The following is a 16115-nucleotide window of genomic DNA, read 5'->3' as shown; positions in this document are numbered from 1 at the left end:
TACTGTTATTGAATGGCTTTGTAGAATTCTGTAGGGCCATAAAAATCTCCAGACTGGCAGCTTGGAGCAAAAAATGGCCACAACTACAGCTATTATATTGTGTTTGAGAGGGCTCCATTACAGCTGTAGGCATTGGCTGCTGCCTGCTCTGGGAGATGGAAAATGAGCCTAAATTTTTGGTCTGTTTTTGGTGGCATGAGATGTGTGAGTAATGAGAGGCCAGTTTTTCCTTGTAGTTGGCAGGGGGGTAGCTACCCTAAAAATAATATTTCCAGGTTTTATTTAGAAGGAAATACTTAGGGGTGGATCTTGAAAAAGAGAGAATAGCCCCAGGAATTATGGAAGGAGTAAAAAGCTTTGTTCATAGTGAGAAATTCAGGAAACTCCAACCATTTTGCTCATCAGAGGGGAGGTTGAAATTTCAGCAGCCTCCTTTAAGGATCTCTTAAAAGATGAAGGAAAAATAATTTAAAAATCAGCCAAAACCTGAAGTGACAAAAAAAAATCAGGCTCTGATCAGGATCACTAAATACAATATATTATTAAGCAGTGGTTTTGGTTTCTCCCCTACCACCAAAGCTTCTTGCAAAAACATGGGTATATGTTATATCACATATATATATATATATATATATATGTTCAGGATTAGATTTTGAGGCTGTTAGAGGTAGTCAAGCCAAAGGTGTTTTAGAGCCACTACTGATACAAATCCCTGAAGTATTTCCAGTAGGGGATGCACATGCTGGGATGTAGGTGTGGATTTGGTTGAGGACTCCACGAGACATCAGCAGGAGGGTGATGTGAATGAAGCCTTTCCTTGATGGTTGTAGATAAAGCCATTGGTGTTCTTAGAATGGGAATCACTTGTTGCTGGGAACTTTCAGTTGTTACTTCAGTTGAAGTGTGTCTGAAAAAAAATACATATTTGCAGAGAATTATAAACTTATGGCAAAAATCAGTTTTTGATAGGGAAAAATAATGAGTTTTCTCAAGTACCAGTTTTTAGGGGTGAAGAGTAGCAGTAAAACTTTGAAAAATGCTAGAACTTAAATTTCTGTGAATAACTTTGTGGTTTTAAATAAAATCTCTACTCTTGCAGAGAAAACTATATCAAGTATTTTAGTAGTCACTAATAACTGATGTTTTTCTACTTCTCTGCAGCCACTGGAAATGGTTCCAGTCTCTTTAGGATTACCTTTCAAATATATGAGGAATGTATATGATAATATTACACTGTGATGGTGGAATTCTGTACTGTGTGTTTTACACACATCTCAGAGTGTCACCCTTCCTAGTGCCATGTAGGCTTTGGAAAGACGGGATATTCTGGACCTTTAGAGCTTTTCACCATTCTGTATTTTAGGATATGAATTGTTGTGGCACAGAACTTTCAGGATAACCTTCAACCACCTCACCAACTCTCCAGTTTCTGCTCAGGCTGAGTAGTATTTTTGGGAAATGAAAGAGTAAGAGGATATGGACAGGGACACTAACAAGTATAGCCACTCTCTCTATATATATATCCATCATACTGGGATGACTCAAACTGGCCTCCAGTTAGGAAGCAGGTTCTAATACTGCTGGGAATTTAGCACAAGGACATTCAGTAACTGAAGAGAGGTGCCAAAATTTCCATACCTAAGTGTGTGACTGTGGGGTTTTAGGAGGCCTGCTCTTCATAAATAACTGAATTTGTTATTGAATATTTATGTACCTTGGATCAAATTTTCAAAGGAGCTTTTTTTGTATGTGTTGGAGACCAGTTTTTTTACCTATTAAAATGGGCTGCATAGGACAGAGTTTTTTTGCTGAATCTTACTTTTGTGTCTGTGTGAGTCTGAATGAAAATTTAGATTTTTTTTTTTTTCTGTCTATTTCTCAGATTTTCTGAAATAAAAGCAGGTTTTCTGGCTATTCTCTAAGTAAAAAAAGAGTCCTATGTTTCATCTGCTGGCTGGGAAGTGTGTCTTTGGAGCACCTGAGATCAGCAGGACACAGAGATGTGAGGGGTGATGACTGACAAAGGTGTGACAAGGCTCCAATTAATACAGTTAACTCTTTTGTTCCCTTCTCTAGGAAGCTGCTGGAAGAATGCTGTGACCCTGGGCAGCTCTTTGCTATGACAAAGATGAATTCCCCCATGGGAAAGAACCTCTGGTTTGATGGAGAATTTTTATATTCTGTCACAATTGACAATGCAACTTACTCTCTCTTCCCACAGGTTAGTAACAATGTTTTATTTTAATTTTAAGCATTAAAGTACTAAATGGTAACATGATGCAAATGAGTACAAATAGGCTGAAGAGTCATCAAGAAATTTTATCTTCATCTCTTAATAGCAAACAGTGTCTGCTTTTTTACTTCCACATTCTGAAAATGTTGGTTGTATGAATGTTAATACATCCCTGGCTGACTTTTTGGGATGTACACAAGGGATGAAATTGGGTCACCTGTCTTGATTTTTAAAATGTTTAGTTCTAGCTATTTTAAGAGGGTGATTTCTGCATTTCAATCAGGGATTGCAGGCACTGTAAGCACCATCCCTCACCTACAAATGCTTCAGTTCAGATCTGTGTGGCCAAGACGGGGCAGTGCTTTGTGTCAAGGTGTCCCAAGTTACTTCCAGGTTAATGAAGTTCATTGATGGCAGACAACATAAGCCCAATAAGAGAAGCCAGCAGCTTGACTTTGTTGATTCTTGCTGTGTTTTTGGATGTTGGAAGTGGTTGGTTATTAATGTCTGTCAAAGGTGCTTTGGGTTGAGTGCAGTGTTTTTGAGAGCTGGTAACTTGTAATACTGATCTAGGCTGTTTCTTGTATTTTTAATTCATATAGGAATAGGAACTGATCACTAAATAGTGAATTTGTTATATTGAATTTTGTATCTCAAGTACAAATATTTTACATAGGGCACTTAAAGAAATCTGGCTTGATGAACTGATTTACTTGCTACTTTAATCTGCCAAATTCAAGGTATAGGGGTTTATTCAGCCTCCCATTGTTGAATCATTCACACAGGGCTTCTCATTTGTTGCTGTTTCAGTTAAATTTGTAAGAGTTCTTACTTGTTGTCTAACTTCATCTTGCAGATAAAACATCAAAGAAGTTTTAGGTTTGGTGGGTTTTTTTAAAAGTAGTTTTTAGATCTAAAAAGCAGAGTTATTACTTTGAATGAGTTTCTTTTAATGGAGCAGGAGGCTGCAGTGTGGGGCAGAGGAGATGGGAGCAGCCCTTGTCTGTGTTGACATGATCCAGAGGAGCTCTGGTACAGCTGTTACAGCTGTGTCTTGTTCAGGATGCCAGGCCCTCTGTCTTGTCACTTGTCCCTGTTGCCATGAGCTGGATGATGAACTTCAGCCTGCTCTCAGCTTCTGTGTTCCTGCAAGTCCAGCAAACAAGCAGATGCTGAAACCTGCCTGGCAAGCTGCAGCACAGCTGGAAAGGGATTTCCCAGCTGGACTGAACTTCTGGAGACTGATAGGAAGTTTATGATGTGTTGCAGAGCAGTGGCTGTAAGTTTTGTTTATGATGATTAGTGGGATTTACTGCTACTATATTGTAATGTTTATTGGAGAAAACCAGAATCCTCGACAGAGCTGTGAACTTTGTACCACAACAGGTGCTCAAAGTGTGTTTGTCCTTTCCAAGGTTTCAGGAAAACCTCACCTGGGCTGGCAGAGGAGGTCACTGTTTTGTGGTGGATTTGGGATTTCAGATTTGGGGGTTTTTTTTGGTTTTATTAAAACCTAGCAGTCTGCTTGGGCATGGTGGTGTCCTGCCTCCTTTCACAGCATGGAGCAGCGTGCTGGATGTGCTCTTTCAGAGAGGTCAGAGAGAAATCATAGTTTTTGCAACCCCACTGGTTCCCAGGAGCCTGAGACCTTTTCCTTAGAGTTTATCAGTTGGCAAGATCGAGAGTAAAAGCTCTGGGAGGTCCTGAAGAGGGAAATTCCTGAGGGACAACACGAGATGAGCAGCTTCAGTGTCCTTGGGCTTGTCAAGCAGGCTGCAGAGGGGACGGGTGGGTACAGCCTGTAGCGTGGGTGCTGGAAAAGGGGAATTTTCATCATGTTCCAGCCCTAGAATATTCCAACCCAGGAATGCTATCCACTTCACGAGGTGATGGGCAGTTTGCTTCTGACAAGTGGTACTCACTACTGCTCCTTCTTTCCTTGCAAGTACCGCTGCAGAGTATTGCAAGGAAATTGCAATTTGATGTGTGTTTTGGTTTAGGGTAAATTTGGGAGAAAACTTTTGAATAAGGCTTTTTTGGGAAGTAAACTTAAACTTTTTTTTTCTTTTTAGTTGATTTGAGAGAAAATGTTTTTAGAGAAAAGTGGAAAAAACTATTTATTTAACGAACAAAATGCTTATAAGTACAAACAGTGAATAATGTTTTGAAGTGAGATGGTAAACTGAAAAAGTTTTTGTTGTGGATGTAGTTTGGTTTTTTTTAGGTTTTTTTTTTATTAGTTTTGGCTTTTTTGATGTTGCTAATGTAGAGGTTTAGGCTTTGGTGGGTTGTAGGTGTGTATTTCTGATTTTTGAGTTTTTTTTTTTTTTTTTTTTTTTTTTTTTTTTTTTTTTTAGTTTTTTGTTGTTGTTGTTGTTGTTGTTGTTGTTGATGTTGTTGTTGTTGTTTAGAATTTTGCATCATAAAGTCACCCTAGTACAATGTGTTATTCCTTTGCATTTTGCCCAGAGGAATTTTGTAGGCCTTTATCAGGCAAAATCCTGGTAGGCTTAAAAGCTAAGGAGGATTTATTTGCAGTAAATTTTTAAATGCATTTTTCTACTTCTCTCTCTGTTTCAAGAGAAGTACTTGCCTAAATTTTTCAGGCTCCTGCTTTGAAGATGGGTGTCTATTATTAGCTTGTTTGCAAGCAATTTTCCTGAAGATGAATATTCCTTTCAAAAGTATCCAGAAGCTTAAAACAACTCACAAAATACTGTGAAATGCCATGGGGATGTAACAGGATGTAAAGGGCCACAGCTATGTTGATATAATCAAAAAAATATTTCCTCTTGAATAAATAAAATTGGCTCCATCCACTTTGCTGTGCTTGAGCAATTTGGTGATTGCAGATGGTTTCTGAGTCCTGAACCAGTGACTCACTTACAGGATAACGTAACCCAAAACTAGGTTTTGGGTTCCCTAAATAGGGAACTTACTGTATTTCATGTTATATAAAAATAAATATCTCCAAAATTAACACGTAAAATGTCACTTATTTCTGAATGTGAGCAATACAAAATAGAATAGTTTTTCTTCTGAGCAGTCTGAAGATAAAATTCTTACAGCTGGGTCAACATTTTCTGACAGAGTGCTTTTCCACTAGAAATGCTATGTCATGAAAATATAAATTTAGTATCAGTTCATTAGTTTTTCAATATTTCTTTGAAGTGAAAAGGTTAGAAGGTTTTGGTGGTGTTATGGCATTTCATTTTAACTTTTTTTTTTTTTTAAATGTAATACTTCGGCTGTTTGGATTTCTTTTTATCAGCTCTGTTGCTGCCTCTTTTCTCCTCAGACTTTGTGTGATTATATTACTCCCTTTATTTTTTCAAGTTCTTGACCCATCAAGGGAGAAATTTGCAAAAGGGAAAAAGCTTTTATTTGGAAATACCCATTCAGTGCTCCATTTCAGTTTATGAGGACAAAATTTGATGTTGCTGAGTTTTGCATGAACCAGTAATTCCTGATGCTGGATGTAGCTCCTCTTAGTCTATCCCTGTGTGTCATTTTCCCCCCTAGATTTTGAGAACTAAAATTTCTGGAAGCAGAAATGAGATATTGCACTGACTGCACCATCTTTCCCCTCCTGCAGAGTAACTGGTCGATACTCAGCAGTCAGGAGAAGCCAGGCTGGCCACTGAAGGTTGGGGGCAACTTGTAAATGTCTCTTGTCACCATTGTTGGAACCCTGAGCACTGAGAATTTTAGACTTTCTGTGCTGACAGGCACTGAAACCCAAGCAAACACTGCATTTGACATGAGGCTATGGAGAAGGCTTCCAAAATTGAGTGATGGCACTGGGATTATGGGTGTGGAGTTTGAACTGAAGTGTGTAATATCACAGGGTGGAAAACCTGGAGTTTAAGGGTTTAGAACATAGTAATATATATATAATTATATTATTATATATATATATTATATATATATTATATATAATTATATAATTATATATATATAAAGCAAGATGGAGGTTTTAGGGTGGAGGACAGTCCTCCTTTTTCACCTTCTTCTTCTTCATGGGTCTGGGTGATGTTTTGTAATTGGATAGAAAAGTCTGCATTGCGGGCCATGGGTGGTTGGTTATTGGGTAAAAAGTAAAAATAATTTAGGTGTCATTTCTGAATTGGACAGTTTATCCTTAAAAGGCCTTGGAGAGAGAGAGATAGGGGTCCATTTTTAGTTTGTTAGCTGGAAGTTCTGTAGAACTCACAGTTTGTGAGACTGTAATGTAGATAGGAATTAATAAACATCTGAGTCTGAGCAAGAAATACTTCTCCACATACTTAATCCTGACCCTGGCAAAAAGAAGATAAAACAAGTTTATTAAACCTTTATTAAACAGAACACTGAACTGTGTTGGTGAGTGTCCAGCACTGCTGTCCCTGCTGGGACAGGGACACACTTCCCACAGCCTGGAAGTTCAGCCACCAGCTCTGGTCCTGCCCTGTTGCACTGAGGCTCTGCAGAAGGCAGGATTAGCATTTCCCACCCCTCACCATGTGACAGGAATGGGAGAAACCAGGCTTCCAGATATTCCTGCAGGTATTTTTAGCTGCTCTGAGTAAGCAGGATGTAACCACATGAGTAGCTAGGATGAAACTCAAACCCATGTGAGACAAATGTGAGCTAACACTCGTCTGCTTTGGAGTTAGAGAATGCATCAAGCCCCAGTTTCAAATGGGTTTTTTAAAATAATTTAAAAATAAGTTTCAAAAACAAATTTCAGATTATCTTTAGCATTAGAGAGGAAAACACCTCTCACTCCAGTGGTGAGTTTTTTGTGCAAATATCTGATTTTTGGTGCTTGTGGCAAAAGTGTATAGCAAGGAGGAACTGAGGTAAATTTCTGAGGTCACCTTTCTCCATCCCCCAAGAGGTTAAAAACCCCAATTAAATCTGATGTAACTTTTCACTCTGCCATGTATTGTTTTGGAGGGTAGAGGAGTGAATGCATTTCAAAAGACATTTCAAATGCTAAACTTTAACTTTTTGATCTGCCAAAATAAAACTATTAATTGAAAAAAAAAATCTGGTTTCATTGTATTTCACTTGAAGCCATTAGACTTTTTTGGTACCAGTAAATTATTCTAAATTACCAAAATTTGGTTCCTCAGCTGCTCAAATCTCTTGTAAAGTTTCACTTGCAGAAGCTGTCAGTTACAAGAGTGGCTACTTGCACTGAGCTTCTCATGAATAGTCATCACAAGTGGTGTTGGAGAAATCCAAAGGAAATAAATGCTAGCCACAAAGAAAAAAAAAAAAAAAAATGGGAAATGTGGCATCTGTTTCTGAGTACTTTGTGATCAGGAGAAAGATATTTTTGATATTTTCCAAATCACACATATTATATAAATATTTGTCTAAAGTTTAAATTCCCTCCCTTACTGTAAAGGCAGAGAAAAAGTTGCTCTAATTATAAATGTAAAATGGAGACATTCTCTGACATTTTCTGGATTTTCTGAATGGTGTATTGGATAACGGTGAATTATTTGATGATTGTGCTGTGTGATTTGTGATTTTCATTCAGAGTACATCTTAAATTTTGGGAGCTTATTTGCTTTTTCTTGGTTGCTCACAACACCTTTCATTTAGCCAGAGATTTTGTGTCATCCTGCTGGTGCTGTTTCAAAGCAAATTTCCTGCTCTTACAGTTATAGCCTGCAGCAGGTAGAATAATTTGTAATTATTTCAGGGAAAAACAAAAATCAGGTTGAGAAAGGGAGTTTGGTGTATTGTCTGCAGGCTTTTCCCCTTATTGCATGCTGAGATTAACAGAAAAAACATCCCAAGGCAGGAAATGGCACTTTGGTTCTGGCAAAAGGTGAGGTGTAGGAGCAGCAGGTTCTGGGAAGGGTTAGATGGGAGCCAGCTGCTGTGCAGATCCAGGGTAGAATGTGAAGCTGGAGCTGTGTAAAGAAAGTCAACCCCTTTAAGAGACAATATTTCTTTCCTTAGGGCAGGTGCTCTGTTTTGTTGGACTGATTTTAGACCCAGGTGATCCAAAAATTTTGGGTAAAACTTGAAGCTGCCTGAAGCAATGTGGGGTAGGGTCTGATGGATGGGCTGCAGTGTTGCCAGGAGGGAGGAATTACTGCCCTTGCTGTTGATTTTGGACGTGCTCTGTTAATTTTTTGCTAGCAGTGTACTCTGTTCTAAGTAATGCTCTGTAATCAATAACTGCTTGGAGAAATACAGTGAAATATTGGCTGTCATTTGTGGTATTTTTTCTTGATGTCTTGGATATGGACATAAATTTCAGGTCTGCAGACCTTCCATTAAGCAGCTTTTATTTCTATTTCCACTAATTCTGCTCTTTAAATAGTACCTCCTTATCTGCCTTTGAGTTGTATTTAGTTAGGTTTTGGGGAAATTTCTTGGTGCTTTCCCTTTGGTCCTTTTTTTTTTTTTCTTCCTTCATTTTTTTTTCCTGCTCCCTATGCCTACTTTAATATGCAAACTCTGTTCTTGATTTGGGCTATGTATATTGACTCAAAATTAAAATGTGGTAGATGTTGTATACTAAAAGGCGAAGAGGTTTTTAGATATTGTGAAATGAAAGTTGTGCTTTGGGAAAGCAACTAATACATTTTTTATTATTCAAGCAATTGTATTATACAGTGCTTTTCATAAACTGGGAGATGAAGTACTGTTTGCAGAGACCTGGCAAATTGTGCTTTTTTGGACCATGAGTGTTCCTTTTGATGCCTTGAGAGGCTACCTAGAACAGAGGCTAGACAGAGGTGAAGGAATAAAGTAGGTATTTGTTAAAAATACCTACATCTTGAACAGTACAAGAACCCAGTCAAGGTTACACCCAAGATGGAAATGTCACACGTTTTCACACTTTTGTAAGTTTTGGTCCATTTACAAGTTAATTGTCCAATTACAGCTTCAGGTTATGAAGTCAAATTCTCTCAGTTTGCTCTTCTCAATTTGCTGCTGTTTAAACTTTTTGAGCCTGAAGGACACCTGCAATGGTGTCCTTGGTTCTTGGGCTGGAAAAGGATTGTTTTGTCTGACTAAACTGTGAGGAGAACGTGCTAACACTTTACATGAAGTTCAGAGTTATACACTAATGCAGTACAGAATCTGGAAAGCATGAAAGCTAAAACTTAAGGGATTACCTTCAGTCCTGGATAATCTCTAGCCATTGGCATCAGGGTGATCAAAACAAAAACGTGGCTTAATATTTAGTTGAGAGAAACCCCTACCTTCACTATGATTCCATCCTGACTGATTAAGAGCTGTGCAATTGGACTAGTTTGTGAGGTATGTTAGGAAAGCTATAAAAGAGCATCCTCTACTCTGGCTCATCAAGAGCCACAGTGTTTCTGAAACTGCTCCTTAGAGAGAAGGTGCAAACATACCTGATGGTGAAAATCAAAATCCTGCTAAAAAAACTTAAGCTGGAACGTTTTTAGTCTGAAGTAATTAAATAAGGGATGGGTAACATGGACTTGTTGAAGTGAGCTGAGTCAGACCAAGGAGTTGCTCTCTGTCCCCTGTTGATGTGGGCTTTGGTCAGCCTTGGCTTGCTGAGTGTCTCCAGCCAAGCAGCTCAGCCAGACTGTCTTGGCTGAGCCTGAGTTTTGTGGATTTTATCTGCAATAATGCACATGCCAAAGGGGCTTTGTCTCAGTCGGTGCAAACACATAAATAGATGCTGACCTTTCCAAATGTGACAGGGAGGGAGAGAAGGGCTGGATCTGGCTGCAAAATATCGGTTTGGCCCGCGGGCAGAGAGAGGATGGGCTGCCCTGACTCAGCCTTTGTGCTTCAAATCCAAAGTGACTGAGCATCCATCACTCTCTTTCCTAGGTAATACAAGAGCTCTTATTTCTACTCATTGGCTGCACAACTGAAATGTTCTCCCTGAAGTATCGTTTTTACGTTTGTAGGTCACAACTACACGTGTTGTGCTGTGGGATTGTGAAGTACAGAGCAAAAGGGCTGAACTGCAGTCAGTGCAATATCTCATTTCTGCTTCCAGAAAGTTTAGTTCTCAAAATCAATGGGTAAAATGACACAGAAGGATAGACTAAGAGGAAGTGGGAAGAGCAAGCAAAGAAGGACAGAGAATTTTATGGGAATTTTTTATGGGCTTTTTTTTCAATGTTCATCTGCTTTATGGCAACATAAACTTGCTGCTTAAGAAGCAGCAAAAGAAGCAAGCCAAAGAATAATTAAAGGAAGTAAATGCAGATGAGGAGAGCTACAGACTTCTGATGGCTATAAGTGATTTCAGGACATATGAGCTACATGACTGGAGGTGTAAAAATAGAAATAAGGGTGGGTTCTAGTCTGTCCAGTGGCAACACAGTTAGTTTGCTTTATTTTATTGTAGTTTTATATAACTGATAAAATACAAAAAGGAGATTGTTCCTCCATGCAGAGGTTTTTCTGCCAGTGAACTTCTTTATATACCAAGACTTCCACCTACAGGTGCAGTGAAACCTTTGCTTCTTGAGAAAGCTTTATCCTTTATATGCTATCCACTTGTTGGCCTTTTGTTTTATTTATGAATTTTGTTATTAAAAATAATCTTGTTCAGTTTAAAGATGTTTTACTGAATATGTGACTATATATTTGAATTATTCAGTGATCAGCACATTACATTAATTTTTTTCTCTGCAGTTCTTGGCTTTTTTGGTAAGATAATTCTTAAAATAGGCTTAATATCTTATTTGAGGCTTAGGTTTAGGTCGATTTTGTACCCAGCTCTTACAACCTGGCAGAAGAACGAGTAGGAATTTATGCAATGCTACATACGTCTATTTTTTTGTGTTATTATTTGGTTTCTTGATATGGCTCATGTAAATTTCCCTGGAATGTAGCAGGGTACCAGATTATGTTCAGAAGGTATTTATTGTGTAGCAGAGATGCAGCCCTGCCCCTCTTCTCCCACATATTCCTAAACACAGATGGGAACGTGGCTCACTGGAGTCTGCAGGCTTGGACAAAGTCAGGGAAGGTGATGCCACTGCTGAAGCTATTAAGAAGGGGTAGTAAAGTTACAAATCTTGTAGGAAGATTATATAGAATTATATAGATAAAGAGATTATATAGTAGATTATATAGACAAAGAGATCCTTTATGTCTTCTTGCTTAGAGGGGAGTGTAAGCCCAAGTGTACATGTAATGAGAGCTCTGCTGCATTACAGTTCCGAAACTGAATTAATGTAGCCAGGCATTATTGATTTAGAGTCCTTGTAATCGGATATGACATGGAGGGGAAGGGCTGTGGTTCTCTCCTGGAACTACTTTTATCACCTGAACAATTCCCATGCACTGGCCTCCAAGTGACATTTTGGACATAGGGAAAATAAAGCAGCAGTGGTTTTCTTCCATCAGGATGCACTGGATAAATCCTGGATATGCAGGTTGCTCAGACCAAGAATGCAGGCTGCTTCCTCCTTCCTGATCTACAAAGATGCCAAAACACAAGGCACCATCATCAGTTCATGGTGGAATCACAGTGAAACCTGTGCCAAGTCATTGTCTGGAGGGAGATCAGAGATCACTGCACTCATACCTCTGCCCTGTGGCTGGCAGCTGCACCAGCATCAGAGAATGGTTTGCGTTGGAAGGGTCCTTAAGGATTGTGTCATGCCCCATGGGCAAGGACTCCTCCCACCAGACCTGATTGTCCAGAGCCCCATCCAGCCTGGCCTTGAGCACTGCCAGGGATGGGCCATCTACAGCTTCTCTGAGTATCCTGTTCCAGCGTCTCACCATGCTCATAGTGAAGAATTTCATTTTAACATCTAATCTAAGCCTACCATATTTCATGTTTTTCAGAACTATTTATCTAATAATTTCTATAGCTTCCTCCTAATGGAAATTCCACAGCCCACTAGTCTGTCCAATCTAGTAAGTTGCTGCCCTTATGCTCAGAATATATTTCCTGACATCTAACTTGAAATTCCCCCTGGCTATAAGTTAAGAGATGTTTTTTTCTTATCTTTTCCACATATGACTGCTATCAAGTCCCCCTACAGTCTTTTTCTGTAGGCTGAACAACCACAAGTCTTTTACTCAAATAGTTGGGTTTTTTTTTTAACTTCTAAATGTTTTTGCTTTTCTAATGGTCTTTGAGGAAAATATGTGCCAATTAAGTGTGTGATGCCCTCAAAATATATATTCTCAGATTTATCCTTTAGAATGGCACAACACATCAATACCAAATACTCCAAAACAGAGCTTAATGTCACCTTTCTGCTTGAACAAGCTTGTATTTGTTGTTTATTCTGTTTATTATTGTGTTGCAGCTTTAGTGTTGCTGTTTATTCTATGCACAGTGTAGCTTGGTACTGGGGAGCAATGCTGCAAATCCAAGTGTTAGACTGGGCTCAATAGGAGACAGTTTAGGTGAAAAAAGACAATAAATGCAAAGGCTACACAGGTCTCTTCTGTGATCCAATATTATGCCAGTCAAAATGAGAAAGCCAAAGAGAAATAATTCTTGTATGAGTATGATGCTCTTCATAAAAATTCCCTCAGGCACTTCACGGTCATCTGAATTCAGTGTATGGTGTCATTGCCCAGGTAAATCTCTGCCTGGAGACCTCTGGAGAAAATGAAAATGAGGATTTCTTCGGGTAGGGTTTGTGGGGAAGAATTATTGCAAAATCCCTTTTTCCCACACGGTAAACAGATAGAGATGCTGGACCATTATTCCTTTTGCTTCACACAAAGGAAAAAAAAAAAGAAAAAGGAAGAGACCCAGAGAGCCCCTGTGATACTCAAGCCAGTATATAAATATAGAAAGAACTGTGATGGTGAAATGAGTAACTAAGTATGTGATAAAATAGGGGAAATGAAGCCTAGTTACTTCTGAGTCAACAGAAGTGTTCCAGCTGACTTCAGCATGGCCAGGATTTAGCCAACAGAACCTTTTGCTAACTGCAGTTCTCCTAAGGACTCATAATTTTGGTATTGTGGCTTCTTGGATAACAAATAATTACCTTTTTTGTTTGTTTGTTTGTTTGTTTTCTCAAGTTTCTCAGCCTTTATTAGGCATTGTTTTTGTGTAGTGAATGAGTTCTCTTTATCTAGTCTAACTGAGGGAGGATTCCTTCATGGCAAGCCCATGGCCCTGTTGGAGCGAGTCCAGAGGAGAAACACCAGGGTTGATTACAGGGATGGAGCAGCTCTGCTATGAGGAAAGGTTGGGAGAATTTGGATTACTCAGCCTGGAGAAGAGAAGGCTTCAGGGTGACCTAATTGTGGCTACCATTACCTGAAGGGAGCCTTCAGGAAGGATGGAGAGAGACTATTTACAAGGGCTTGGAGTGACAGGACAGGGGGGAGTGCTTCACATGACAGAGGGTAGGTTTAGATTGGATATTAGGAAAAAATCCTTTACCATGAGGGTGGTGAGGTACTGAAACAGAGAAGTTCTACATATCCTATCCCTGGAACTATTTAAGGATGGGGCTCTGAGCCTGGTCTAGTGGACAACGTCCCTGCCCATGGCAGTGGGGTTGGAACTCAATAATCTTTAAGGTCCTTTTCAACCCAAACTATTCTCTGACTCTGCATTATTTTCCGTAACGTTTTCTTGAGATACGATCAGATGCTGCCATGTTCAGGTGTGGATTTACACCAGATTGTTGTCATGGTGCCAAGGTAGCCCCTATGTGTTGTGAATTTCGTATGGAATTTCTGGCTGTTTGAGAGTAGACCATCTGAGAGATGAGGAAATTGCAGAGAAAACCTATATAGTGATAATTAGCAACGTTTGTTTCTCTCTAAAGTGTGGTATCTGCTCCCACTGAGCACTTGTAAGGCTGAGTACTTTTCTGAAGCCTGCTGTTACGTGAAGCCTACAAAATAAATAACATTTCCAAGTAGACCAGAAACTTGCTTTTTGTGCTTTCAAAGGGTCTTTGTTCATCAGAGATAAAAAATGTAGAGGCAAAGTTAGAAAGTGTTCAGCATGGTTCTACTCCAATGTAAATTAGATCCTTCCTACTTGCTTCATTATTAGTGTTTTGATCCTGCAAGGAACTCCTCATTCACAGCAATTAGCTTTGCAAGATATAATACTTGGTTTTATTCTTTTAAATATAAGCTTTTGGACCTTCTTTTCATTTCTCCTGTACTCTGAAGTTTGATATGCCAGTTACCTCCATGCAATATTACTCTTTCTAACCATGTAAACTTGATTTTCGCACTCATTTGGTTTGTAAAATGCATGTTAATAACTATTTCCCTGCTATATTTTCTCTTTTCTTTCCCCCTTCCTGTGAGTACTGCTGGCTCTCTGCTTTATGGAACACTGCACTTGATTCTCTCTGCCAGCCCTAGCTGAGGGTAATATTTGCCCAGGGTAGGGTGACCTGAAAGGCCAACTTGACCTGGCAGGGACCTGGATGTGGTGGCTGGTGCCCATTCTGAGGGGACCTGCAGTGAAGGGGGTCTGGTGTAACAGCTCTGTCAAGTCATTTAAAGCCCAGATATTTAGAGATATGTGAGCTTGCAAAAATGCTGCCTTTTTTTATTCAGCAGAGCTTCTTTTTTCATATCCCATTTAGTTTTGTGTTCCCACTGATGAAGTGCATTTTCATTCCTTCAGAGCATCTCTAGCTACAGAAAAGCAAGTTGGGCTGTAAGTTGCCCAGCTCCTAAATAGTGCCACCAGCCTAACTGGGTTTTTGTCATACGTTTTCCAAGGGCTAATGTTCTACAAGACTCCGCCACTGCTACTTCTCCATGGAGATGACAATGTACAAGACGGATCAAAGTCAAGCCTGATTTGCCAAGAGACCTCACAGAGGTCTTGGCTTCAGAACTTCTCATAATAGGCACTTAGTCTTTAAATCTCTTGCTCTTTAAATAAAGAGCAAAACTCTGGCCTGTCAGCTGGGACAGGATCTTTCCATGCCTGAGCTGAACTTTCAGCTGGTGTCTGTCTGAGACGGCAAAAAATTGTAAACCAACAGTAAATGCACCTTTTGTTGATAGCAACAGGTATTTTGGTAATATAGAAGTAAGCTGAACTAGCATGTACATTGTACTACATTGTGGTTAATTCTCTTACAGGTAAGAGGGTGAGATGAAATCAGTATTTTTTCAAAACCCTCTCATTCCAGCGTACTTTTGTGCTGCCTTTTGTCAAAGATATCTGCTACCCACAGTATCCCTTTGGATTAGTATCCCCTTCTCTGATGGGACGACAGCTCCCTGCTCTGCTGCTTCACATCTTTAGCCTTCTTTTCTCAGCACATTTTTGTCTACATTCCCTCCTAGGTAGCCCCCAGGCCTCCCCACCTACTGCTGCTATTCTTCAATCTTTGTTAGTATCTCTTTCTAGCTGGCTTTTTAATCACAGCTGGGGGATCAATTGACTCCCTACTGATGCTTTCTGGGCTACTGTCACGCTGTGTGGAGTCCATGCAGCTCAGCACAGACCACAGAGACAGAGAGTCATTGCAGGGATGCAGGCAAGGAGCACAGATCCCATTTTGCACCTGTTTCCCACAGTGTAATGCTTCTGGCATCTCTGCTTTGTCCTGCTGTGGGCATATGAATCCTGCATAAAGACGAGACAGCCCCTTTCCATGGAAGTACTACTCCATTAGTCCAATATCAGAGTAATCTGCACACCTGGAGTGAAATTCAAAGTGCTCTAGAAAACAGCACGTTTTCATGGCCAGTTTTTGTTCTGTAAAATGATATGCTCATCGTTGGTGTCAGGTAGGAGCTGCAGTTGCTTTGCTGCTGCCTATTCTTTTGTTGTCTAGATGGCTTTTTTCTCACAGTAGTAACACTGTGTAATAATGTTCTCATGTTATTCTGATAGCCTTGTTGTGGCTTTGAAAGTATAGGAACACAGATAAAACAAACCTTGTCAGGAGAGGTAGTATTTTTTTATAAA

At 39.6% G+C, this 16115-nt stretch overlaps 1 protein-coding gene across 1 annotated transcript in view; it reads left to right on the top strand.

Annotated features, from left to right (window-relative positions):
- Positions 1–16115, top strand: part of ST8SIA1 (ST8 alpha-N-acetyl-neuraminide alpha-2,8-sialyltransferase 1) — a gene marked incomplete at its 5' end in the record, with an annotated part of 97354 nt that overhangs the window by 22202 nt on the left and 59037 nt on the right. Inside the window, one exon of the mRNA XM_083860407.1 lies at positions 2077–2221. Within this exon, the coding sequence (XP_083716533.1) occupies positions 2077–2221 (145 nt within the window). The remainder of the gene's footprint in view (positions 1–2076; positions 2222–16115) is intronic.

Source organism: Zosterops lateralis (genome assembly GCF_965231275.1).
Source record: "Zosterops lateralis genome assembly, chromosome: 4".
Taxonomy (NCBI): Eukaryota; Metazoa; Chordata; class Aves; order Passeriformes; family Zosteropidae; genus Zosterops; species Zosterops lateralis.
The sequence above is the reverse complement of the archived record's forward strand: the minus strand, read 5'-3'. Positions and strand labels throughout refer to the sequence as shown.